This window comes from Equus caballus, chromosome 30, assembly GCF_041296265.1.
Source record: "Equus caballus isolate H_3958 breed thoroughbred chromosome 30, TB-T2T, whole genome shotgun sequence".
Lineage (NCBI taxonomy): Eukaryota > Metazoa > Chordata > Mammalia > Perissodactyla > Equidae > Equus > Equus caballus.
This window is the reverse complement of record NC_091713.1, coordinates 11,163,609-11,190,350: the sequence shown is the minus strand read 5'-3', so window position 1 is coordinate 11,190,350 and position 26,742 is coordinate 11,163,609. Positions and strand designations below refer to the sequence as shown.

General features: G+C 44.1%; 1 protein-coding gene across 1 annotated transcript; it reads left to right on the top strand.

Annotated features, from left to right (window-relative positions):
• Positions 1-6,611: 6,611 nt before the first annotated feature.
• Positions 6,612-7,943, top strand: BECN2 (beclin 2). The gene has a single exon (XM_001914818.4). The coding sequence runs from the start codon at positions 6,612-6,614 to the stop codon at positions 7,941-7,943; it is 1,332 nt and encodes a 443-aa protein (XP_001914853.2).
• Positions 7,944-26,742: the final 18,799 nt, after the last annotated feature.

Below are 26,742 nucleotides of genomic sequence, written 5' to 3'. Positions count from 1 at the left end.
TCCAGAAATGACTGGTGATAATGACAAGCCAACTCTGTTGCCGCCACAAACTTGAATATCCAGCCAGCTGGCCAGTCTCCAGCTGGCCCCCAGCACGCTTGCCTTGCTCACAATCTTATCGCCCAGAACTGTTTCCCCTGCCTCGTATTCCTCACCGGTTCCAGATCCGTTCCTGAATTCCTCACTCCCCACCCCTTGCCTCCCTTCCCTTTGCAGCATCTCACTTAACCCTGTGCCCTGGCAACTGGTGGTGGCCCCTCACTCTCCTCCTTCTCCGTAACTCCAACAAGCTCTGGGACCACACAGCTTCCTGCCATTCTGGGCTCAGATTGCTAGACATTGTGACTTTGTAGACCAGAAAATGGCATCAATCACCAACTTCTTCATCATTGAAAAAGCGTATCAAATGTGAATGCTTAGCCCAAACTACCCAAATAGTTGAAAACCCAGTCCGTGGTCACATGGTCCTATCACTTGGTTGTCTTTGGGTATAAGTCTGTGCATTTTAATAAATTCTGGTTCTCAAATGATTTCTTAGTGACATTATTATGGGGGTGGGAGGGAATGTAGAATGGGCACAAGAGCTAGTCGTCAACCCTGTCTAACATGAACGGAAGAAGTGACAACAATTGGAGTTGAGAGGACTTCGAATATCACTTGCTCCACGTCTTATTTTACGAGTGAGAAAACTGAGACACACAGAGAAGAACTATCTGTAGCAAATTATGAGCAGAAATCAAGTCTTCTGAACCCTGGGCCAGAGCTTTTCCCCCCACACCAGAACAGAGTGGAAGAAACCAGCAGGCCACCAAATGACTTGTTTTTTTAGTGAGGAAGATTGGCCCTGAGCTGACATCTGTTGCCAATCTTCCTCTTTTCTTTTTTTTTTGGCTTGAGGAAGAGTGGCCCTGAGCTAAAATCTGTGTCAGTCTTCCTCTATTTTGTATGTGGGACACCTCCACAGCACAACTGATGAGTGGTGTGTAGGTCTGCACCTGGGATCTGAGCCCATGAACCCCAGGTCGCTGAAATGGAGCATGCGAACTTAACCACTACACCACCGGGCCGGCCCCCCACCAAATATCCTACCCCGCAGAACCAGTTATGTGAACTTAGTTGTGGAGTGAGGAAGAACATGCTTTGTGGCATATTAATGGCAAGGAAGGGAGCAGCAGAGCAGTGGCGGATTGTCCCGGGGGTCACCAGTGGGCTCCAGCTGGTGTGGCCTTAGGTATAAGTATAGTCCTGCCTGTGAGCACTTAGCGTCTTGACAGGGGCTATTTTAGGACATTAGACCCGAGCTGCCTCCCAGGGACTTTTCTCTCCCTGCTAATGATGGTGAGAACGAAGGCCTGAACCTAAATATTGATGGTGGTGCTTTCCATGCTCAGCCAGCCATCTCCAGAACTTTTCATCTTCACAAACTAAAACTCTGTACCCACTACCCACTAACTCCCTAATATTCTGACATGAACTTGGATTATGCTCCCAATTCCAGCGTGTGGGTTTTTCCCTCACACTAAGCAATTCTCTGAAACCAGCTGGGTGTGCTACTATTCAACCCAATTTTGACACCGTCTACAGGGAGATCGTGTCAGATCCCACAGGTTAAGGGCTCAGTCCTTCAGTGCTTCACCTCACCCCCCCCCACCCCCACTTCAGATGCCAATGCTGCAATGCAAGTTGTCACCTGAGCCTCTGACCGACCGGCTACAGATCAGAAGTTCCTACGACCCCCTCCTTGGTGCCATTAATTTGCTAAAGTGGCTCACGGAACTCAGGAAAACATTTACTTACTAGATCCCTGGTTTATTATAAAAGGATATAACTCAGGAACAGCCAGGTGGAAGGCATGCAGAAAGGGCGAGGAGCACTCATGCTCTCTGAGTGCCGCTCTCCAGCGCCTCCACATGTTCACCACGTGGAAGATCTCTGAACCCCTTCCTTTTGGTTTTCTACCAAGGCTTCATTACATAGGTATAATTGATTAAATCATTAGCCATTGGTGATTGACCTTCCCTGGAGGTCAGGGGGTGGGAGTGAAAGTTTCAGCCCCTCTAATCATGGTTGGTTCCCCTGGCAACCAGCAGCCATCCTTAGATGACCTAGGGGCTTTCCAAAAATCACGCCACTAACATAACAAAAGACACCTTGATCCTCTTAACACTTAGGAAATTCCGAGGGTTTTAGGAGCTCTGTGGCAGGAACAGGGAGGAAGACCAAACATATATTTTTTTTATTATAAATCACAATATCACACTCCTTGTTCCCTCTCCCCCTAGTCACGGACAGACATTATTCTACTTTCTTTCTTTTTTTCTTTTTTGAGGAAGATAAGCCCTGAGTTAACATCTGCCACCAATCCTCCTCTTTTTTTCTGAGGAAGACTAGCCCTGAGCTAACATCTGTGCCCATCTTCCTCTATTTTACATGGGCCGCCTACCACAGCATGGCTTGACAAGCTGTGCCTAGGTCCACACCCAGGATCCAAAGGGTGAACCCCAGGCCGCTGAAGCAGAACGTGCGAACTTAACTGCTGCGCCACCGGGCCGGCCCCCTCTACTCTCTGTCTCTATGAATTTGACTACTTTAAGTACCTCATATAAGTGGAATCATAGAATATTTGTCCTTTTGTGATTGGCTTGTACACTTAATATAACGCCCTCAGGGTTCATTCATGTTGTTACATGAGTCAGAATTTCCTTCTTTTTTAAGGCTGAACAATATTCCATTGTATGGATATACCACATTGGTTTATCCATTCATCCACAGATGGGCATTTGGGTTACTTTTACCATTTGACTATTTTGAATAATATTTCTATGAACACTGGGTGTACAAAGCCTTGAATTTTTAAAGGAAACTTTTATTCACACTTTGCAAGCCTCACAAAAGGTCAGTGTCCATATGAAAGATAATTTTTGTTTTGTTAAATGCAGAGTCTCTCAGTCTAAGGGGGAAGAGTCAATGAAGTGGAAAAGAAAGGTCAGAGACCTAGGAGAGTGAGAAGCAACAATCCTCTGGAGTCCAGAAAAGGATTTTGTTTTCTTCTTTTAATGAGAGGCTGGCAGCCATCTCAAATGTTAAAGAACGAAAGCCAGTGAGGAAGCCGTGCTTCGGGATGTGCTATTTAGGCGTTCATTGCTGACCTAAGCAGGAATCATTTTATCCTACTAATTGTGGAGACAGATGCCAGATTGCGAAGGCTAAAGGCATGTTTGGTGGGGATCTGGACACAGTGACAGAGCCTCCTCTTGATACGGAACCTCTTAATCTCAAATTCAATCTGTGCATCGAAGGGGTTAAGTAAGCAAGATTAGAACCCAAGACTGCGAGTCCAGAATACTGTATCACACACCCAGAGGAGCCAAAGGAAGGGTGTTTGGTTCAGGATCGGGAGAGGAGAGACGGTCATATGATTATAGGGAGCAAACGCTGTGTTACCTCCGTTTCATGCACCCACTCTGACTGCCTCCTGTGTTTACTTATCTGGCGTCCTCACACCCTGACCCCAATTCCTCCAACCCCCCAGGACGGAAGTACGTCGGCCCCACAACCTTTTCCTTGTCTCCCCCTACCCCGACCTCATCCTTCCTTTGGTGCACATTGCAGAATCTGCCTTCCTAAACTCTCCCTACTAGCACCTTCTTCTGCCTCATCGCCCTGCTTTAGTCTCGCATGCCTGGCAGCGCTCATGCTGGTGATGGCGGCTGGAGAGAAATGTACCCCCACTCATGACAGCAAATCACATGTGAACCTCTCCAACTAAGAGGAGTCATCCCACTTGTCTCCTCTATTCTCTCTACTCTCTTAGGTGACTGTAACACACATCTCTTCTGCCCCATCCTCACTTTTAGCTGAAGACTTGGCTTCCCATTCCACTGAGATTAAATTTAGCGACGCAGATAGCAACTGTGACCTTGATAAGAGGAGTTTCTACGGAGTGCAGAGAATAAAGCTAAATCAGGGTGGGTTTAAGAGGGACTGGGAAGAGAGGAATTGTAAACAATAAGTAGAGGCAAGTCTTTCCTGGAGGTTTGCAGCAAAGAAGCCCAAGAACATGGGCAAAGTTTAGAAAGGGAAGTGAGGACAAGATAATTCATCTAGGTGCTGGCAAGATGTCAGTGGGAAAAACCCCTGCCCCAAACACACTTCAAGACATGCAGTTCTCACTTTGGGGCTCTTCTCAAGACTCACAAATGAGATCCTGGAATGAGGAGGTAAGAACTGGAGGGAAAATCTCTAGAAATAAGAAGAGATTTCTTTTCCAACTGAGAGCCACTGCTGGTTCCAGCCACTCCATCACTAAGGAGGGCTCCCCAGGCGGATTCTCGATTACCCTGGAGGCATTATTCAGGTGTTAGATGACCAGTCTGAGCCCATCCCCACGCCCCTTCACCAGTGTGTTCCCTTAGTCTGTTAAGGCACCAGGGCTCCCTCTGGGCTGGTTCAAACCCAAAGCCAGGTGTGGCTTGGATCTGTTTGGCTTTGGGTAATTAAAATGAGATTTAGCCATTAGCAGTGAATTTACTTTGCTATCCTACTCCCAGGGATGAAGCAGGTCTCAGAACTGACCATGACATTGAAAGCAGCTCCAACCCTTTGTCAGGGTGAGGAAAGGCAGACTTTGTGTAGCAACCCCCTCCCAACCATCACCCTGAGATGTGTATCTCAGAGGTATCGCGCATCCCTTTGCAGCACTGGGCAATCATTATTGCTAAATTCATAGCAAACAGTGGTTTGAATGGTTGATCGTCTCCAGCTAATTGTAGGGTTGACTTTTATCTTCAGCCCGCTTGGCAAGTCCTGAGGAATACAGAATTGCCTGTGAAGGGGTAGGGGGCTTTGAAGTCAAATTCTAGAAGGCGCTCCTAATATTGATTAATTCAGGGGCATTTCAGAGCACTCTTGAGGGCCAGAGGGACTCTTGACTAGTTGCTTAACCTCTCTTCACCTCAGTGTGCTTCTGGGCTTCCCGCCTCCCAGTAAGTTTCAGGTGCAGATAGGATACTGGTGAGAGCTTGCATGAAGGGCCAAGTGGTAACTTAACAGGTGTAAATTACCAATTCAGCCATGATGGTGACATGGATTAACTGAGGTTTGAAAACTGCAGCCAAGGGTGGCCAGTGGAAAGTATATTTTCTTTCTTTCTTTTTTATTTTGAGGAAGATTAGCCCTGAGCTAACATCTGCTGCCAAGCCTCCTCTTTTTCTTTTTTTCCTGAGGAAGACTGGCCCTGAGCTAACATCTGTGCCCATCTTCCTCTACTTTATATGTGGGACGCCTACCACTGCATGGCCCCCCGAGCAGTGCCATGTCTGCACCTGGGATCCAAACCGGCGAACCCCAGGCCGCCAAAGCGGAACATGCGAACTTTAAACCCTGCACCACTGGGCTGGCCCCGAAAGTGTATTTTCTTGCTAGAGCAACGTCCCTCAACATGCACTCCAGTGTAGCACACCTGTCTGCATAGAGTCCTGGGCCAGGCCCCAGTGAATCTGCAGGAGTGTTCCTGCCTTCCCCAAGCACGCGGAGCATCCCCCTGCCAGCCTGGTGCGTGTGGCTGGCACGCTGCCTCCTGCTGGACCCTGGGAGAGACAGGCCCTGTGGCTTTCCACCCCTTCTGTGGTTGAGAAATTGAGTCCTTCTGCATTTGTTTATTTTATGCTCTGCTCCACCAGGTCAACAACTGCAGGTTAGAAATCAAAAGGTTTTTGTTTTAGTGCCAGTATCTCTGGGGACCATATGTGCTTAACTAGGTGGTTGACTGACAGAAGTCAACATATTTGTAAAGTTTTTTGTAAGTTTGCTTTTCGACGTTATGCAAATGCTTGGTGTATTAATCTTGTCAATTATGAAACTGTTTATCTCACCCTTTGGCCAAGCTGATGGCAAAATCTATACCTCCAAACTACTTTATTTGATTTTATTTGTCAATTAAAAAATATCATTTCCATTGTGTCTATTACATTACTGTGTGATAAAGGATAAGTGTCACCAGAGCAGAAAGTCTAAATTTGGTGGTAGGGGAAGGCTTCCTCGAGCAAATGACACCTCACTCAGCCCTAAAAGAAGGGATAGGCGTTATCCAGGGAAGGAGGGGCGGGAAGAGTGTTCTGGTCAGAGGGCATAACAGGATACGTTGGAAGAACTGAAATGCCATTAGTTTGCAGGAACATGGAGGAGCCCATGGGTGAGGGTGGCAGGACACGGGGAAAGAAGAAGCTGGAGAGACGTCCAGAGGCCTTGGCTCAGGTTAAGATGATGGGACTTTATCTTAAGGTAAGATAAGGGCATTAAACATTTTAAGGAGGGAAGTGCAATGATCAGATTTTAGTTTTAGAAAGATTACTCTTAAGACACGCCTGGAAAATGTTAAAAGAGGACAGTGAGATGATCAAATTCTCCTCTTAGAAAGACTCGCTTGTCTAAAAGGAGCTCAAGGAGGCATCTAAGGAGGGTACCACGGCAGGGTTTTAAGAAGGAGAGTGACAAGATGAGATATGCATTTTAAAAGAATCACTCCTCTACAGGAGCTTAAAAAGGTATAAATGGTTAAGTAACTGGGGAGGCAGAGGAAACAGAATCACGGTGAGAGTCAGCCCTCTGCCATGTCCTCCATCCACTTCATGTGCTGGCGCTGCGACCAGCCCCTGAAGCTGAATCAGTCCACGGAGACCCCGGGCCTCGACGCCACCCAAGCATCTGCGGCTTCCGCGCTTGCCTCAGCTGAGGGGGCGCCAAGAGAAACCCAGGAGGGAGGCCCTACCTCCAGGGAGGAGACAGATAGTGACGAGCTACAGGATGGTGCCTCTTGCAGGACCCTCCCTGGCGATGGCAGGATGTCCGGGGACAGTTCCAACTACTTCATCCTGCTTGGGAAGCTGAGCTCTGTGAGAACTCTCAATAGCATCCAGAAGGCTGCTAGGGACATTTTTGACATCCTCTCCAGTGAAAAAGCTGTGAACCAGCCCCTGTGTGAGGACTGTACTGACAATCTTTTGTTGCAGCTGGACAGCCAACTCGTTCTCACAGCATCTGAGAGTGAGAACTACCAACGCTTTCTGGAGACCAGGGAGAGGATGAGTGAGGATGAGAGGGAGACACTGCAGGAGGAGCTGAAGGGCTTGGAGCTGGAGGAGGCCAGGCTGGTCCAGGAGCTGGAGGAGGTGGACAAGAACCGAGAAAGAGCAGCAGCGGATCTGAAGGCAGCCCAGGCAGAGACCGAGATGCTGGACCAGCACGACAGGCAGTTCTGGAGGGACTATAGTCAACTGAAGTGGCAACAACTGGAACTTCATGACGAGCTGAGGAGCATGGAGAACCGGCTGCGGCATGCCCAGACCCAGCTGGACTGGCTGGAGAAAATCAATGTCTTCAGTGTGACGTTTGAGATCGGGCATAGCGGCCCTGTGGGTGTCATCAATAACTTCAGACTGGGCTGCCTCCCCAGTGTCCCTGTGTGCTGGGAGGAGATTAATGCAGCCTGGGGACAGACAGCCCTGCTGCTCCTTGCCCTGTCCAATACCATCGGCCTGCAGTTTCAGAGGTATCGACTCGTGCCCTGCGGAGACCATTCCTATCTGAAGTCTGTAAGAGATGACTCCATTGAGCTGCCATTGTTCTGTACCGGGCGGCAGGGTGCTTTCCCGAACGACAAGTTTGACCGGGCCATGGACAAGTTTGACCGGGCCATGGTGGCTTTCCTGGACTGCCTGCAGCACTTCAACAAAGAGGCCAAGAAAGGCGAGTCGGGTCTCTGCCTGCCCCACAGGATTCACGTGAGCAAAGGCCTGATGGAAGACCCTGGAGGCGGGGGCGCCTTCTATTCCATCAGAACCCACTTTAACACAGAGGAGCGCTGGACAAAGGCGCTCAAGCTCATGCTCGTAAATTTTAAGTGGAGTCTGGCTTGGGTGTCCTTAAGGTATCGTCAAAAATAACTTTCTCTTTTTTTAAGAGGGAGAGGGAGATTTTTTTGCTTTAAAATATTTGTAAAAATGTTGTAAGATAAATTGTAAAACTGAAGAATATAACATGTTTCTAACTTAAAAAATGAATGGCCACATGGGTATTAATTTAAGATTAATTAACGTGATGTTCAGAGCAAACCAAAGTCATTGCTACCTTCTCCAGCAAATCTGTGTCCTCATTTCCTTCTGCCTTACTCTCCCCTCCTTTCCCACTCAGATAAACAAATTCAAAATGACAGCAAGGATTAAATTATAAAATGATGAGATTATTCCTGCATAAAAAGGGACAAAGGGATGCGGAGGGAAAGGGCTGAGGGAGGGGTGGGGCGGGGGAACTGAGGGTGGCGGGGGGCGGGGGGCGACGGGACTGAGTTGGGGGAAGAGCTGAGGGCGGGGCTGAGAGGAGAGGAAGCGGTAGGAGAAAGGTGGAGGCTTTAATAAGTTTTACGTGCTCTTCAGCGATTTAAGGTGAGAAGCCCGTCATATTGGGCTGCGCCGTTATCTTGAGACTCACTTGGAGTGAGGCGGGTGGGCTGGCAAAGAGGACAGGTAACGTTTCAGCTGATGGATCAACGCCATGGTCAGTTAGGGGTCCTGAGATGAACGTTTACAGAGCTGAAGGCTGAAAAGGAGTTAGCCAGAGCGCTTCTAAATGCAGGTTGGATCCTGTCGTTCATCTGCTTCTTGTCTGCTGCGCCCAGAATAAAACCCCAAATCCTTCCCACGGCTGGCAGCCCCCGTGATCTATCCCCGCCCGCCCCCCAGGCTCACCTTGCGCTTCTCCCAGCTCCTTTCTGTCCAAAAGATGCCGGCTGTCCTTGCTCTGCTCTGCGCTCTTCCCGTGTGTCAGGCTCTTCAAACCAAACTGTAAACTTCCTGAGAGCTATTTGGCGTTGTGGTCCAGAAAGTGCCAAGAACAGCCCCTGATACATATAAAGCATCTATAAAGAGAAGTGGTTGTGGAAAATGAGAATGGGAAGGTGATTAATTTGTCGCAGACTCAGGTAATAGGAAACTCCACTAGGAGATAGGTTAAATGAATTAAGCTCTAGGCATATGATGGAACACCATGTAGGTATTAAAACATGATAGAAGACTATTTAATTATGTAATACTTAATGACAATGCTTATATTAAGTAAGAAGATTGGGTTATAACACATGTAATATGAAAATTCAGAAAAGTATTTAGTGAAAAAACAATTCCAATATATCTTCCTTGAATACAGTATATGAAGGTAATTCCATGAAAATTTTGTATTTAAAAAATAAAATGAGATTAGGAAAGAGACAGGATATGGCTATCAGAATTTCTGTTTAACGTGTGCTTGTGGTCCTAGCTAGCACAATAAATAAAAAAATGAAAGATATTTTAAAAAAAGAAAGGCATAAAGATTAGAAGGGAAAAATAAAATTATTTACATATGATATAACTATAGCAATATCTAAATCAACAGGTAAACAATTAAAATTAATATGTGAATTAAGGAATTCATTGACTACAAAGTCAATACAAAAATAAATGTATTTATATACCAACAATTAGGAAGAGAAATTTAAAACAGTTCACATCATTAAATACCTAAGTATAATCTGACAAAAAGTCCTTTACACAGAAAATGTTATCAATTGCCTGTAGACCAGGGGTTGGCAGCCTTTTTCTGTAAAAGGCCGAATAGTAAATATTTGTTTCAGGATTTCTGGTCCACGTGGTCTTTGTTGAACTACTCAACTGCAGCAACTGCTCGGTTGTGCATAAAACCAGCCACAGAGAGTGTGTGAATGCATGGGCATGGCTGTGTTCTCCTGGAACTACATTCACCAAACAGACAGCACGCTGGATTCGGCCCATGGGCCGTAATTTGCTGACTCCTGCTCTAGACGATAGACGCCATCAAGTCATGGACTGTGTCTATCTTGTTTGCAGTTATGTCCAACAGCCTGCACAATGCCTGCCACGTAGAGGGCACTCCTGCCACATAGAGGGCACTCAAAGAATAGTTGAATGAACGAATCTCTGGATTATACTGAGTGCTGGGGTTATGAGAGAGTCTATTTTTTCCCAGTTTATAAATATTCTCTGGTGTACATGAATTTATCTTAAAATGAAATAAATTAAGGAATGTGAATAGACACCAAGTTAACCTGTTACATCATCCTGTTTCATTTCATACTATCCATCTCCGTCCTCTACTCTCCAGCCCCAAATTTTTCACATAGACATACTTTTTCCATTAAGGTCATTTGAACGACAGGAAAGGTATTTTAGGCATCTGAGATAAAAGGTAAATCAATTTTATTTTAGTTTTTTAAAGTGTGGTAAAAACACTTACCCTCACAAAATTTTTAAGTGTACAATATGGTAGTGTTAACTATAGGCACAATGTTGTCCTGCATATCTCTAGAACTTAATCAGCTTGCGCAATTGAAACTGTGCCGTTGAATAGCAACTCCCCATTTCCCCCTCCCCCAGCCCCTGGCAACCACCTTCTGCTCTCTGCTTTGATGTGTCTGACTCTTTTAGATACCTCATGTAAGCGGCATCATGCAGTCCTTCTGTGACTGGCTTAGACAAATCAGTTCTAGAAAAGAGAAATTCTAAGCTACTAAAAGTGAGGTCTGGGACAGTGACACCAGCATCACCTGGGAGCATGTAAGAAATGCAGACTTTCAGGCCCACTCCAGACTTACTGAATCACAATATTTTAACAGAGGGAGCATTTGGAAGGGAGAGAAAAAATCGTGGGTAGGTGAACTGGCAGGAGCTCAGCAGGGCTGGAATTTGGTGTGTGTTGCCGTGGGGAAGGTTACTGCTGAGAGAGAGAAGATGAAGATGTAGGAAAGAGCACTGTTTTGGAGGGTTATCAATATAACGCCAAGGAGTTTAAACTTCTAGTCAGTGCAAAGGCATTGAAACCTCTCCCTCACCCCCCCTCGCCATGGCAGACACGAGAAGCCACAGACTGGAATTTCAGAAGAGTCACAACAGAGGCAGTGCAAACCATTGGTCAAGTTATCAAGTCGGGAGGCGGAGTGTCCTCAAAGATACCAGCCTTAGAGGAACCCAGGAGGGCAATGGCGGGTCATAGAGAATTGGGCAAATAAACAGAAGTGAGAAAGAGAAAACAGAAAGGTTCCAGAAAGTCAGGAGAAGAGAACAAAGAAAATTAGGAGACTTTCGTTGTTTTTGATAAGAGAATTTTCAGAGTGGCGATGGCAAGATCAGGCTGGCAGTAGACACAAGTGTGAAAGAGAAGTAAAGAAGTGGAGCTAGTGATTTTGGACAATTCTTTTGAGACCTTTGACCATTGGAGGAAGGCTGTAGATAAAGCAGAGAACTTTGAAACAGGGATAAGTCTGAGAATTTTAACAGGCTGAGGAAGGATTCAGTAGAGAAAGATTGAAATACAGTGTGTGCCTGGCGGGGGGAGGGGAGTGGGGATAAAGGAGTTGACATTAGTGAACAATGTGGGAGGAGAAAGCAGAAGTCTAATCATGAAGGAATTTGGGAGGATTATTCTTGAACAGGAGAAAATACAGCTCTTTGAGACTAGTGAACAGGTGGGAGGTGATGAAAGTATAGATAATTTCTAGCAAAGGTACAGGTTGTCGGCAAGAAGTAGTTCAGGGAACTTTGAGGGGGGTTTGGTGCAGGGAATGTGCACGTGGTGGGAGTGGGGGAGGAGGAATTGGGATGGAGAAGGAAGCTGTAAACCAAGCTCCAAGCCTTCAGTGAATGAGGGGGAGTGAGGGCCATGAATGACAGGTTGAAGAAGTTGAGAAGTTTACATGGAACAGGGCTACAGGGACCATAGAGAAAGGACAGCACTGAGATTCCAGACCAGAAGAAAGACTGAAGAAAATGGAGAGAAGTGTGGAGTTAATTATGGTATGTGAGAGGCTAGCTGTCAGAAGGGGCTGACATTTGGCCCATGGCCAAGGATAACAGATGACAGGCGTGTCCGGATCGCCTGTTCTCACGTTTATGACCAGTGGAGGTCCGGGTTTCCATTGGTGCCAGAAGCGTCAGAGTTTTGCTCACACCTTCTTTGCTCCATTGCTCTAATGGGAAGCTGCTGAGAAGACAGTCTGGGACTTCTGATGAGAATTCTCACTGGAGAGTGGGAGGGATCATCTGGTTCCTGGACGCTTACCACCCCACAGGATAGCTGACTGAGTTCCAGGCTTTGTAGAGAAGAACCAAAGGGATCTGGTGCCCCTTGAGAGAAAAAAGCCTGTGATAGAGTTTTCTGCAAGCACTTGGGAGAACACTGGTTGAATTCCAGATGGCTCTCTTCTGATGGAATCACAGTGGCTCCCCGTGACCAGGAAGTGGTCTATCTATGGCTACACGGAGAACTCGGGCCAGCTTCTAGACAACGGTCTTTGAGCAGAGCTCTCCACAGGGAGCTCAAGTCCAATGGCATGGCTAGAAAGCCGTGGCTCGTCTACAGTAGAGGAAATGCCCTTGAGTAGAGTTCTCCTCAGTCTGGGTCATCTTGGGAGGGACACAGACTCTGAAGAGCTGTGACTCACATGTCTTTAGCTGGAGCCAAGAAGGTAAAAACTCTGGCCTGTTCAGAAAGTGGTAAACTGTAAAGCTCATGAACTGTCTAAAGGGGTCAAGGGCTTTGCAGCCCCTGGCAATTCCAACCTGGACTCCTGGGTCCCTGGTCAAGGTCTTCCAACCTTTCAGGAGAACCTGGATATCTGGGTTTTTATAAGAAATTCCTTGGTTTCTAAATCACAGTATCTAATTAAAATATTTGGAAATATTTTGAGTCAAATAAAACAGTTTTGGGGCCACATTTGGCCCTAGGGCCATTAATTTGAAACCTTCAGCTTATTTCACATAGTTGCTCTGAGAACTAAGTGAGATAAAAATACGTGAAAGAGTTTTATCAATGGAAAAATCCTGTAAAAACAATGCTTTTTCTTCTTGACCAGGTGAACTGGAGTAAGGAGGGCCATCTCTCCTTTCTTGGAGGTGGGGAACGGGGCATCCAATCTCTAGTAATGCGTGGTCCTCAGTTAGGAAACTCGCAACAAGTAAGATACAACTTCAAGACCTCATTGAAGATAGCTCTGAAAAACTAGGTTAGTATCAATTTTAATCAGGCATCAGGCACATGTCTCTGATTTTTTCTATTATTTTACAAAATATCAGTCTATAGGCACTGATTTGCAAATCTTTATTTTATCACTTGTTCTTGAATGTCATTTTTCACCTAGACAACGCCAATATCATCACCATCTTAATATAGCTGTCAGTTACACCTTGGTTTCACCTAAAACTCAGGGGAAGAAACTAATTTACCTGTTCTCTCAAAAACGTCTTTCAGCAGTAGTTTTGTGCAATTGAGGTTACCAGTTGGGAGAAGGAGTGAAGTGGAAGGGACAGAGATGGACATAAGGCTTTTCTGAGCACATTTTTTGTAGAGTTTTGACTTGTGAATAATGTAAATGTTTTATATATTCAAAAAATTTATAAGTACATCAAAGAAAAATAAAAACAGTGTAAAACTGAAAACGATAGAAACAAATACTATATCAAATTTTAACATAATCATGTAGAGAAAAGGATTATTTAAGTACTTTTGAAAACAGTAATATGACTGTATAGTTTTACTTTATTTATTTTGAGGAAGATTAGCCCTGAGATAACATCTGTTGCCAATCCTCCTCTTTTTGCTGAGGAAGACTGGCCCTGAGCTAACATCCGTGCCCATCTTCCTCCACTTTATATGTGGGATGCCTACCACAGCATGGCTTGACACTCAGTGCCATGTCTGCACCCAGGATCTGAACCTGCGAACCCAGGGGTGCCGAGAAGTGGAACATGCAAACTTAACCACTGCGCCACTGGGCCGGCCCCATGACTGTATAGTTTTAGAAGTTATATTCTAAGGATAAAAAGTACTACAATTAAATAACAAACATTGCTCAGTACTTTTATTGGTAGTAGTAATGCTGATTTATAATTTTAAATTATTTTACATATATTGTAAGATAAAGGTATCAATATTTGAATTGAAAATATGAGTATGAATTCTTGTATGTGTTGCGTATATTTGGTTTTATCTTTGTTTCCTGAAAGGGCCTAGAAGCAATGGCAATACAGTGACCACAACTCCCCCAGGAACCAGATCTTGGTTTCTAAATACATTCCCCAGGAAAAGGAAACTTCTTACAGAAATGGCTAATTCCAAACCTAAGGGGGGAAAAAAGTACGAGTGAACTTGACATTTTCGTTGTCCCATAAATTAAGAAAGCCATTAAAGACTCATGGGGTATTTCAAAAGAATCCAGTAGCCACCTTGAAGGGGCTCCCACTGGCCAAATTTGGGACACTTTGAGCAAACAAGAAAAATAATTTCTTGTAAAACATTGAATAAGCACAAATCCTCGAATCCTTAGTGATACCAGAAATGAAGGGGGGAATACTGATTTGTCATGATTTGAGGTGACTAATATGGCTGATTCTTACCTTAAAATTCAGCATTGGTGGGGAAAACGATGACCCACACTCCTTTCTTAGGAGGAACAGCAGCTCATTCCCAGATGGCAAGGGAACACTCTCCTCCACAGAAAAAGCTATTTAATAAATGGAGAAGGAAGAATAGAATTAGAAAACGGTCATTTTGCAACCCCTGATGAAATAATTGACTCAGATAAGGACAATCAAAAGATGCTGAAAAGGATCTCAGGGCGAAGGATATTGGCACAGCACCAAAATATCATCACACATGCTAATTGTCTAATGCCTTCCTAATGGAGAAGTTTGCTGTCCACACTTTACTCAGGTTGTCAAATTTAACATCACTAAAAATGAGACGATCTAACATTATGCATCTCCTGCCAGGGTGTATTAACCTCATGGCATCACCTATAAAGTAATAGTGCCTGATTTAGAGGGCCAGCCCCATGGTGCAGTGGTTAAGTTTGTGCATTCTGCTTCCGCAGCCCGAGGTTCACAGGTTCAGATCCTGGGTGCGGACCTACGCACTGTTTATCAAGCCAACGGCCCAGTGGCGCAGCCGTTAAGTGTGCACATTCTGCTTCAGCGGCCTGGGGTTCGCTGGTTTGGAGCCCAGGTACGGACATGGCACCGCTTGATAAGCCATGCTGTGGTAGGCGTCCCACATATAAAGTGGAGGAAGATGGGCACGGATGTTAGCTCAGGGCCAGCCTTCCTCAGCAAAAAGAGGAGGATTGGCAGCAGATGTTAGCTCAGGGCTAATCTTCCTCAAAAAAAAAAAAAAGTTGCTAAGTGAATAAATCTTAAGAGTTCTCATCACACACAAAACAATTTAGGGCTGGCCCTGTGGCTGAGTGGTTACATTTGCACATTCTGCTTCAGCAGCCCAGGGTGATGCTGGTTTGAATCCTGGGCGTGGACATAGCCACTCATCAGGCTATGCTGAGGCAGTGTCCTACATGACACAACTGGAAGGACCCACAACTAAAAACATACAACTATGTACAGGGGGGCCTTAGGGAGAATAAAGGAAAAAAATTAAAAAATAAAATCTTTAAAAAAAGAAAAGCCATGCTGTGGTGGTGTCCCACAGACAAAATAGAGGAAGATTGGCATGGATGTTAGCTCAGGGACAATGTTCCACACCAAAAAAAAATAAATAAAGTTAAATGCCACCACAAAGAAATAATCAGATTAATCTACAATATCTACAATGTGAGATTTTCTACAAAACAACTAGCCTGGGTTTCAAAAGGTCAATTATTTTTTAAAGAGTAGAAGGGATGTATTAGATTAAAAGAGACTTGGGGCTGGCCTGGTGGTGCAGCAGGTAAGTGTGCACGTTCTGCTTCTCAGTGGCCTGAGGTTCACTGGTTGGGATCCTGGGTGCAGACATGGTACCGCTTGGCAAGCCATGCTGTGGTAGGCATCCCACATATAAAGTGGAGGAAGATGGGCACGGATGTTAGCTCAGGGCCAGACTTCCTCAGCAAAAAGAGGAGGATTGGCAGCAGATGTTAGCTCAGGGCTAATCTTCCTCAAAAAGAAAGAAAAAAAGGGGAGACCACTGATACATAACAACCAAATAGAACGTGAACTCTGAGAGGAAAACACAGCCCCTCCCTGGTGTCAGCTGAGCAGGCCTGACTCTCACAGCTGGACCACGGAGCGCTCCTACTGAACACAAACAACTTCGCAGACACCAAAACTCAGACCGCCCTGCCACCAGAATGGAGCAAGACAAAAACAAGAGCATTCCGTTATCCTAAGAACAGACAAAAACAGGAACATTGTCCAAAACACAAAACTGGCCAGACATCTCCCTTTCCGGCTTTGTTCCTCCTGCTTCTAGATGAAAATCAGGATAACCATAGACTTGCCTTGCCTTTGACAGCACCCAACCCGGAGCAATCCTGCCCCCCTTACTGAGCCGCCTCCCGCAGCCCTTTCCACCTGGCAGGCTCTTTGTCTCCTTCCAAACAGCAGATCGGTCCAGCTTTGGTCGAGGTATGTTCCCACGGAGTCTGGCTGGCTGAATGGCATCAACAGCTTAGATTGGATCCTGGCTTGAAAAAGCAAAAGTAGTGTAAGGGACATTTTGGGGAGAATTACAGAAATTTGAATATAGTCTGGTATTAGGTGATATTTAGGGAATTGGTATTTTCTTAGGTGTAATAAGGTATTGCGGTTCAGTTGGAGAATATAATTTCGATACGTGGTAATATATTTAGGGCTAAGATGTTGTGTCTTCAAAGTACTTTGAAATGATTTAGCAAATTAAAAGCATATATTCATAAAATCATTGTGGTTAAATATTGAAACAGTGATGTGTGGTTTCTTCAGCTTTTTTTATTGTGGTTTTTTAAATTGAGGTATAACCGACACATGACATTGTATTATTTAAGGTATACAACATAGTGACTTGATATACGTAATATTGTGAAATGATCACCACCGTAAGTCTAGCTAACACCATCCCCACACATAGTTACAAGTTTTCTTCTTGTGATGAGGACTTTTAAGATCTACTCTCTTAGCAACTTTCAAATATAAAATACAGTGTTAACTTTAGCCCACATGCAGTGCATTACACCCCAGAACTTACTCATCTTATACCTGGAAGTTTGTGCCTTTCATTCCCCACCCGCTGACCCTGCCTCTGGCCACCGGCACTTTGTTCTCTGTATCTATGAGTTCAGGCTTTTTTGTTTTTCTTTTTTTAGATTCCACATGTAAGTGAGCTTATATAGTATTCGTCTTTCTCTGTCTCACTTAATATTCAACTTTTTGAAAGAAATAGTACAACAAACATATAAATATAAACTTTTCTTTAAAAATTGAAAAATGTCATAATTAGAAGTTGAAAAAAATCCCAACTCCCCAGCTTTGCCATTTACAAACTAAAAGAATGGGAACTAGGTATTCTTTTCAAACCTGAATTTTCTGTTCTGTAAAATGAAGATAATAGTACTAATCTCACTAAATTGTGGGGATTCAGTGATAGTATTTGAAGTGCTCAGTGAAGGAATTGGCACACTTTATTCCTATTATTATTATCACAATTATGAAGATGTAAGCGTCCTTGCACTTTAAATTGTGTGTGCCTGTATGACTTAGACTATTTCTACATCATAAACTTCTGGACAGGGAATTTCTGGGTGAGTGAATATAAATGTTCTTTAATTTAAAAATGTTTTACCAAATATTGCTCCATGATGGTTGGACCCAGACCCACCCTCACACCTATGGCGCCAAGAGTAGAACAGTGGCAGCCGGCCTATCACACGTGTCAATGCCCCAAACAGATCGAGCTGCAAAGCGCTCTACCTTCCTACCTTGACAAACACACCTGCGTCATCACCTGGAAGGCCGGTTTCAATTTGAGAATTTGCAGACACTTGATCTTCTGGCTGGGACACCCTGTGTGGGTCACAGCCTATGGACCATCTCCCCTTGTCTTCCCATCCCCGGCTCCACTCCACAAGGCAGAGCCTCTGGCGCTTCCACGCGAACACACCAGCGTCGAGCTTCCCACCGAGGCGTCATGCCTAGCCCTGCCGTCTGCCACCTCCTGGCCAGCAGCACACTCTGCTCTTGGGAAGATGGACTAGGTAGGACAAGGGGACTCTAGCTCCTGACATGGGCACTGGACTAGCACTGAGAAGTGCAGGGTCCTGGATCTCTAGAGTATGATCTAGAAGGCGTGTGGCGTGGTCTACAGCTGGGCCTCTTGTCTCCAGCCCAGGGCATCTTCCCCCGAGTGGGGATGGTGTGGCAGCTGGAGTCCTCTAAAGCCCAGAGAGGTCCCTTTTCTCATGTTTAGGGAGGTCCTGGTTTTACTAGTTTATATTTCCATTGAAGGCTCCCATTCCATCACGGCATAATTAACACTGAATACTATCAATTTTTTAAAAATATTTACTAATCTATTACGTGAAAAAAATCTAAGTATTATGTCAACTTGAATTTCTATAATTATTGTTAAACATTTCAGTGTTTGCACTCCATTTGGATTTCCTTTTTCGGGAACTAAGACAATTTTTGTTTTTTTCCTACTGAATTGCAAGAGCTTTTTGTATATTATGGAAATCAGCAGTTTGCCATATGTGTTGCAAGCACAGTTTTCCCTTTGATCGTATTTACAAGTGGCTGGTCATCCAGAAGTTTTTATTTATTTATTTTTAACTGTCTTTTAAAGATTTTATTTTTCCTTTTTCTCCCAAAGCCCCCCAGTACATTGTTGTATATTTTTAGTTGTGGGTCCTTCTAGTTGTGCTATGTGGCATGCCATCTCAGCATGGCTTGATGAGTAGTGTCATGTCCGCGCCCATGATTTGAACTGGAGAAACCCTGGGCCGCAGAAGCAGAGTGTGTGAACTCAACCACTCAGCCACGGGGCCGGCCCCCAGAAGTTTTTTTTTTTTTTTTTGTGGAAGATTAGCCCTGAACTAACTACTGCCAATCCTCCTCTTTTTGCTGAGGAAGACTGGCTCTGAGCTAACATCCATGCCCATCTTCCTCTACTTTATACGTGGGACGCCTACCCGGGATCTGAGCCAGTGAACCCTGGGCCACTGAGACGCTGAACTTGCGCACTCAACTGCTGTGCCACCGGCCAGCCTCCAGAAGTTTTTATTTTTAATTTTTATGTGGTAAAGGTTGGTAGTCTTTTCCTTTATGGCTTCTGGGGTTTGTGTCGGGTGAGAAAGATGGTTTCACTCCAAGGTGATAAAATTATACACCCACGCTTTGTTTTCTTTTAGTACCATTGCAGTTTCATTGCTTTTTATGTTAAAATATTTGATCCACCTGGAATGTATTTTTTTTTAGGAAGATTAGCCCTGAGCTAACCGATGCCAATCTCCCTCTTTTTTTTTGCTGAGGAAGACTGGCCCTGAGCTAACATTCGTGCCCATCTTGCTCTACTTTATATGTGGGACGCCTACTACAGCATGGCTTGCTAATAGGTGCTATGTCCACACCCAAGATCCGAACCGGCAAACCCCGGGTCTCCAAAGTGGAACATGTGCACTTAACTGCTGGGCCACTGGGCCAGCCACTGGAATGTATTTTAATGTAAGATTTCATTTGGGGCTTATGCTTCTCTTTTATTCCAAAATAAACGGCAAGCTCATTGTCTCCACCACATTTATTAAATTATCCCTCCTTTGGCACGGAGAGTCTGACTTGCACGTGGTGTAATCGCGTTTCATCTCCTTAACGGCACTCTACCCTCCTCAAGAGCAAGGACTGTGCCTTTCTTCTCTGGGGAGCCCATGTCAATGGGCAAATCCTAGGTGCTCAGCAAATACTTGGGGTAAATTGGAGAGCTTGCTGTCATCTATAGAGAAAGTGGTTACTGCAAAGATTCAACGAAATAATACCTGTAAAGTTCTTAACATAGCACTGGTGCACATTAAGGTGCTACTACTATTCTTTGGTTTGGGTTTAGAAAAATTAGATCTAATCTTATATTTAGACACTGATATTAACAACATATTAAAGAGAAGAACGATTGTTACCTCTTTGCTCCAGAGGCTCGTCTGTCCCCCGCCGGCTTCACTGCATGTGCCACTCCTTGCCCTCCCCACCCTCCACCTCCCCCAAATCACAGCTAACTTGATGTCCCTGCCTGAGCTCAGATCTCTCTTTCGTTTTTAATTCACATGGCTTACCATCAACATCAAGATCTTAGAGGGAGGAGGGCGGAAATCACAATAATAAAGGAGTTTTTTTGTATTTTGTTTTTGCTTTTGTTATAATGATAAAGATGAAAACTTTTGCCAAGCCTGGTTGATTTCATACTTACACATGTGCAATCCTAGTTGTGCTACTTTCCCAGGTCTGCTTCCTGCTGTGTCTCTGCTTTCTGGTCTCCAGGCCTCCATGAGATTTCGAAGTGGGTACTGTCATTTCACGGAGCCTGCTTGCCATCTCTTTCCCACCAAACCTCCCGAGGTCAGAGCTTCTCAAAGCCGATTGATCAAGTCATGTGAGCTGATGTGTGGTGTCCAGACAGTACTGGGCAGGATGGCCAGTCTGGTTTTCCCTCTCACTCACTGGAGAAGTGCCCTAATTATGGTGGATGTATCCATTCTGCTTTAGCTCTGGTAAAACCAATTCAAAAAGCATGTTTTGAGCAAATACCTTGGCCCTGCATGGTCCTGGTAGCTGAAGTGTCCTAGCAAGAGCCAGGCTTTGTAATCAGACAGAGCTACTTTCAAAAAATGGGCCTGCCACCATGGGCCTGGGGAAGTCGCTTAGCCTCTGTGTCAGTTTCCTCATTGGTAAAGCCTGACCATGCAATTTGGAAAGATCCACATGCAAACGGGCAAGATAGTCACCTGTAGCAAAGTAATCCACCCAAGAAGGACCCAGAAACAAGAAGGCCCAGAGAGATCCCACAGGAACAAAGACCACACGGCGATGTCACGGGTCTCTGTACCTCTTTGCTCTTGTCTGTAAAATGGGGATAACAATTGTACTTGTGTCAAAGGGTCAGTGAGAGGATCAAGTGAGATAATACAGGTCAAATGCCTGGAATCACCCTGGGGCATTAGAAGGGATAACTACTACTACCTTTATTTTGGTTGTTTTTATTTTTAGATGATGGAATTAACCTGTCTAAAAATGTTAAAAGAGAGAAATAGTTGTTAATTAATCTTTTGGTTCAGAGACTCCTTTAAGAATCTGATAGCATGGAACAGGCAAGACACAAACGACAAATGATTGATAATCAATATACTTAAAAGATGTTCACCTTATTCAAGCCTAAAGAAATACAAAATAAAACAAAGTAAAATAACAATTTTCTACTTAATACCGGGACATACAATAAGATATCATAAATAAATATGATATTGGGGAAAAAAAGACTGTGATGTTTACTGTTGATCAGGATGTGTGGGAAAATACTCTCTCATACATTTCTAAAGCAGTATAAATTAGTGTAATGTTTTAGGAGAATAACTTGGCAGTGTCTGCCCAAATTTTGAATGAACTTTCTTATACACTAATTATCCTAATTCTAGGAAATTAGGAATTTCTGTAATATTTGTGTGAGTGTGAAAATTAGACAGGCATTCATTCATCAAATACTTTGTGAGGGGCTGGCCCTGTGGTATAGTGGTTAAGTTCATGCACTCCGCTTCTGTAGCCTGGGGTTCAGGGCTTAGGATCCCAGGCACAGACCCATGCCATTCGTCAGTCATACTGTGGTAGCAACCCACGTATAAAGTGGAGGGAGATTGTCACAGATGTTAGCTCAGGGCTAATCTTCCTCAAGCAAAAAAAAAAAACAAAAACAAATACTTTGTGAGAATCAACTCTGGACCAGGCTCACTTCTAGGCACAAAGGGAAAAATTGCTCTCAAGGACTCAGAGCCAAGACAGAGAGGAAACACAGATGACTACCATACGTTCAAAAGTCATGAAGAAAAAGGAAGGTTAAGGGAGGAGAGTCTGCGGGATGGGCGATTTTGATGGGAGGAGGGGTTTCTCTGAGGGAATCTAGGGGGTGAGTGCCACTCCCCGCACCTCAGGGTAAGGTCTGGGGCAAGAGTGGTCCAAAGGCCTGAGGCAGGAGGGTGTTTGGCTCTTTAGAGAAACAATAGGAAGGACAGCAATGACATGATTCAACATAAATAGAAGCAGGGATCAATAAATAAGGATAAACCCATTTTACCATATGTTGTGCGGTTGCTGCAAAGAATGTTAGAAAGTTGTCCAGATATATTATGGGAAAAAGACCTTACTGAACAATATACTCTATATAGGATAATTGCATTGAAAAAAAAAAAAATATATATATATATATTGGTGCCTCAATTGGTATGAATATTTTTTTTTAATTAGAATCTGTTACAATGAATTTAGGCTACATTACTAATCTTTAAAAATTATATGCAGATATATATATATAATATTTATAATTCAATAAATTGTACGAACTCTTTCCCCAATATGTACAAAGTACACATAAATTTTGCACATCCTTTTTGGAGGTCCCTGTGTCCGACGAATTCCTGATGCAGAGGGTAGGAAAAGGAGAAAGAGAAAGACAAATTGCGCGACATCAGGTTGTGCCTGAGCTGTTCGGAGGACAAATCGCAGCATATGTTTCAGAGTTAAAACCCTTGGGAAGAATTCTTGAAGCTGTTAGCTCAGGAGCTTAATAATCACATAATTTGTCATTTTTGTCTCTATATTCATCAAACAACCCTCTGATTATAATTTGGCTTCTCATGTGAATTAGTTTCCAGGGAGAGAATATGCTGATCACACTGGTCATTTGATGGCTCTTTTTAAAAACGTTAATTAGCATCGCGGTTTCTCGTAGGTCTTCTGTGAGGTTAGTGCCACAAAATTGTTGATGAGAGATGGCCATGCACCCGGGCACCGACAAGCAGAGTCCAGGAACACGAAGCCGGGGACCAGTCCAGGGACCAGGGTGACTCGACCCCTCCCAGGCCTCACAGAGCAGCCCGTGGCATCTGGAGCACCCACGATATTGCTCCAACACCCACCCTCTCAGACGTATGTGAAGATTAGATAAAATACCACAGGCAAAGCTCCTGACATGGTGTCTGGACAGATGAGGTGCCCAATGGTGCTAATTTTGTCTATCCCTCCTTGACTATACATCAAAGATCTCTACATTCAAAGAGTTCACAATATCCTCTGAAAGAATGCATTGTTTAATGGAAACGAGAATAATATACTCCAACGCAAGGTTAGAAAAAGAATATAAGAATTGACGGAATGTGTGAACAGTCAAGGAAGTTACCAAGAGCTGATGGACTTTTCTGTCAAATTCTAAACTTGCACTCTCGCTGGATTTGATTGCATTGCCTTGGGTACAAATCACATAAACTGTGTGGGTTTGTTTTTTATCGCCTGTTACAGAAAGGCCTGACCTAATAAAATGGGGTCACTTTCCTGTCTTTAAAAGATTTATAGCAATTTGCTTGTTCTGTGCAATGTCTTCCCAGGGCAGGAAGGATGAGATTTTTCTGTGTCTCTGTCTCATTTACGGAGACTGACACTGTGACCTGGAGACAGCCTTATGCTTCTGAAAAGGAAACATCATATTCAGCCTTCTAAACAGAGAGAGTTCCCAGGCAGGGGCAGTGACCCGGATTTTGGTTCTTGCCACCAGGTGGCCGGTTCTGTATCGCAACCTGCAATTTCCTAGCTCTGTGACCTTGGGCAAAGTATTGAAACCTCTTTGCTTCCATTTCTTTGCATTTGTAAAATGGGGATGATAATAGGACTTCCTCATAGAGTAGTTGTGGGAAGTAGAAACAGGTAGAGGCTTAGAAAACAACAGGGCACATTGTAAACTCCCAGGACGCTTGGTCATTGTTGACAGAGAGAGAGAGAAAGGCTCCGGGACGCCCTGACTCAAGCCTTCTCCAGCTTCAGAATCACTTGGGATACAAGTTAGCACCCTGCATTGTTGTAGACTGTTGGGGACAGATTGTTATGGTCAGAGCGACCTTCCTGCTGCTGCCATTTTCCTCAAACTTGAGCTTGAGATATTTAACATACCAAGGAGCCATATTTTGGGGTAGCGTGGGTCCTAAACCCCATCAAACCTATGGGGGTGATTAGGTTTAGATGAGTTCATGAAGGTGGGGCCCTCGTGATGGGATTACTGCCCTTACAAGAAGACACCAGAGAGCTTGCTCTCCTCACCCCCAACCTCCCCTTGTGAAGACACAGCAGGAGGATGGACGTCTACAAACCAGAAAGAGAGCTCTCACCAGAAACCGGGTCGACTGTCACACATACTGTGGGATTTCCCAGCCTCCAGAACTGTGAGAAAGAAATTTCGGTTGTTTAAGCCTCTCAATCCGTGGCATTTTATTAAAGCAACCCAAACAGACTGAGACACCTGTTGTTGCTACCACCCCCTTCCTCTTCAGATTCACAGGTCTGAGCTGGGGTACAGGAATCTGCTGTTTTAACCTGGTAATTCTGATGTGGGGAGTCTTCAGAATACGCTTGAGGAAGCACTCAGGATAGTCTCTTCACACACTGAGAAATCAGCATCGGGCTTTAAACCCATCCCATGTCTTTCCGCCATATGCACTCCCGCCACTGGACCAACTCTTCTAATGGCTCTGCTGTTCTGACAAGCTCTCAGGAGCTTCGTAAATAAAAAATACGACAACCACCACCAACTGCTTTAAAAGCTTAGTGAAAAAGTTATTTTAAGGTCATAGTATTCGTACCTTTTATTTGTGTTTGTTTGTTTGTTTTTGAGGAAGATTAGCCCTGAGCTAACATTTGCCGCCAATCCTCCTCTTTTTGCTGAGGAAGACTGGCCCTGAGCTGACATCCGTGCCCATCTTCCTCCACTTTATATGTGAGACACCTATCACAGCATGGCTTTTGCCCAGCGGTGCCATGTCCACACCCGGGATCCGAACCGGCAAACCTCGGGCAGCTGAAGGTGGAAGGTGCAAACCTAACCGCTGTGCCGCTGGGCTGGCGCCTATTTGTACCTTTTAGAAAGGCAAAAGATGTAATCATTATAAAGGTTTAAAATACATTACAGAAAATTAGGAATAGAATAATATGGTTTAAATAAACAGGTAATAGAATCCTTTCTACGGTCTTGTTAACATTTTAACACTAAACTAAAAAATACATATACAAGCAGCCAAAAGGTGTCTGGCTCCTTCCTATAAAATGGAATGAAGCTCTGATCCTTGATTGCATTCCCAGCACTAACTACACCAAGTCCTTTCTCTTCAATAGACACATTTTCTGCCACTTTTCAGTTTACCAAAGTCAGTTTTTCTCACTACTACCTTAGGTTTCCTTTTCTTATTTATTCATTCATTCAAAAAACATGAGGAAGCAAGGTGAATGGCACAGAAATGGCGCATGCCTTCACGGACCTTCCATTCTGTTGGGAAGAGAGAGGAAGACGAAGATGATCTGACATTGTGATGAGGTCAATACAGAAAACAAATATAATAAACATGGAATGGGGAGAATAGAATCTATTTTGTAACTTTTTGCTATGGAGTATTTTGAACATGCACAGAAGTTGATAGAAGCATAATGAAGACCCATCCCACAGCTTCAACCGTCTTCAACACTTGGCTAATCTTGCTCTGTCTACACCCCATTCATTTATTCCACTCCCAATCATTCTGAAGTGAATCCAAGACATTATATCATTTTCATCCACAAATATTTTATGTAACTATTCCAAAACATAACCAAGAAACCATAATCACATGTGAAGAAAAATAAACTTTTTTTATTCTTCAATCACTTGCATTGCAGACTTCCTGTTTTCTTTTCTTTTTCTGCTTTATCTCCCCAAATCTCCCCAGTGCATAGTTGTATATCTTAGTTGTGGCATGTGGGACGCCGTCTCAACATGGCCTGACGAGCAATACCATGTCCATGCCCAGGATCCGAACCGGCTGGGCTAGCAGAGCAGAGCGTGCAAACTTAACCACTCGGCCACAGGGCCAGCCCCACTCTTTTTCTATCTAGTCAGTGATGGAACCTACTTTTGATAAATTGGTCCAAGAGGGCCTCTTCAAGGAGGTAGCATTAGACCTGAGACCTAGAGCAATATTTTCTATATTACATATAGTCAAGAACAAGCTTTTCTGTTTTTTAAATTTCCAATGATATGGATGAGCATGTTTTGTGAAACGTAAAAAATAAATTGCCTCAAAAGCAAAATTTTAAAAAATTACATAGAACAGGTGTTGGCAAACTATGACCTGCAGGCTAAAATGCTTTTCACATTTTTAAATAGTTGGGAAGAATGAAAAGAAGAATATTTCATGATATACAAAAGGTATGTGAAATTCAAATTTCAGTGTTCATAAAAGTTTTACTGGAATGCAGCCATGCTCATTCATTTATGTACACTGTCACATATGCTCTTGGCTATGCTTCATATGTTTTTGCACCGCAGTGGAAAAGCTGAACAGTTATGACAGAGACTGTGTGACCCACAAGTCTAAAATATTTGCTCTCTGGTCTTTTACAGAAAATGTTTGCTGACTCCGACACTAAATTCAAGCCCCAAATCATTTTGTTCAAGAGACATAAAATTACTCCACCAAATTGCTATAAATGTTACTCTCAATTTTCGTACTTTTCTTGCTCAAACCTCTAATGGACAGTTTTCAGACTTGGCACTGGTTCTCTAATCTCTGGGTCAGAGCTGCTCAAAATCTGTGGCCCACACCTTGAGTAGCTCTGAAGTAGAAGACAGAGGAAGGGGCCTTGCAATGAGCTGCAGGAAGAATATTCC

Bases quoted from the DNA above. Each gene is read 5' to 3' on its own strand.
- BECN2 (XM_001914818.4), top strand. From the start codon at position 6,612: ATGTCCTCCATCCACTTCATGTGCTGGCGCTGCGACCAGCCCCTGAAG.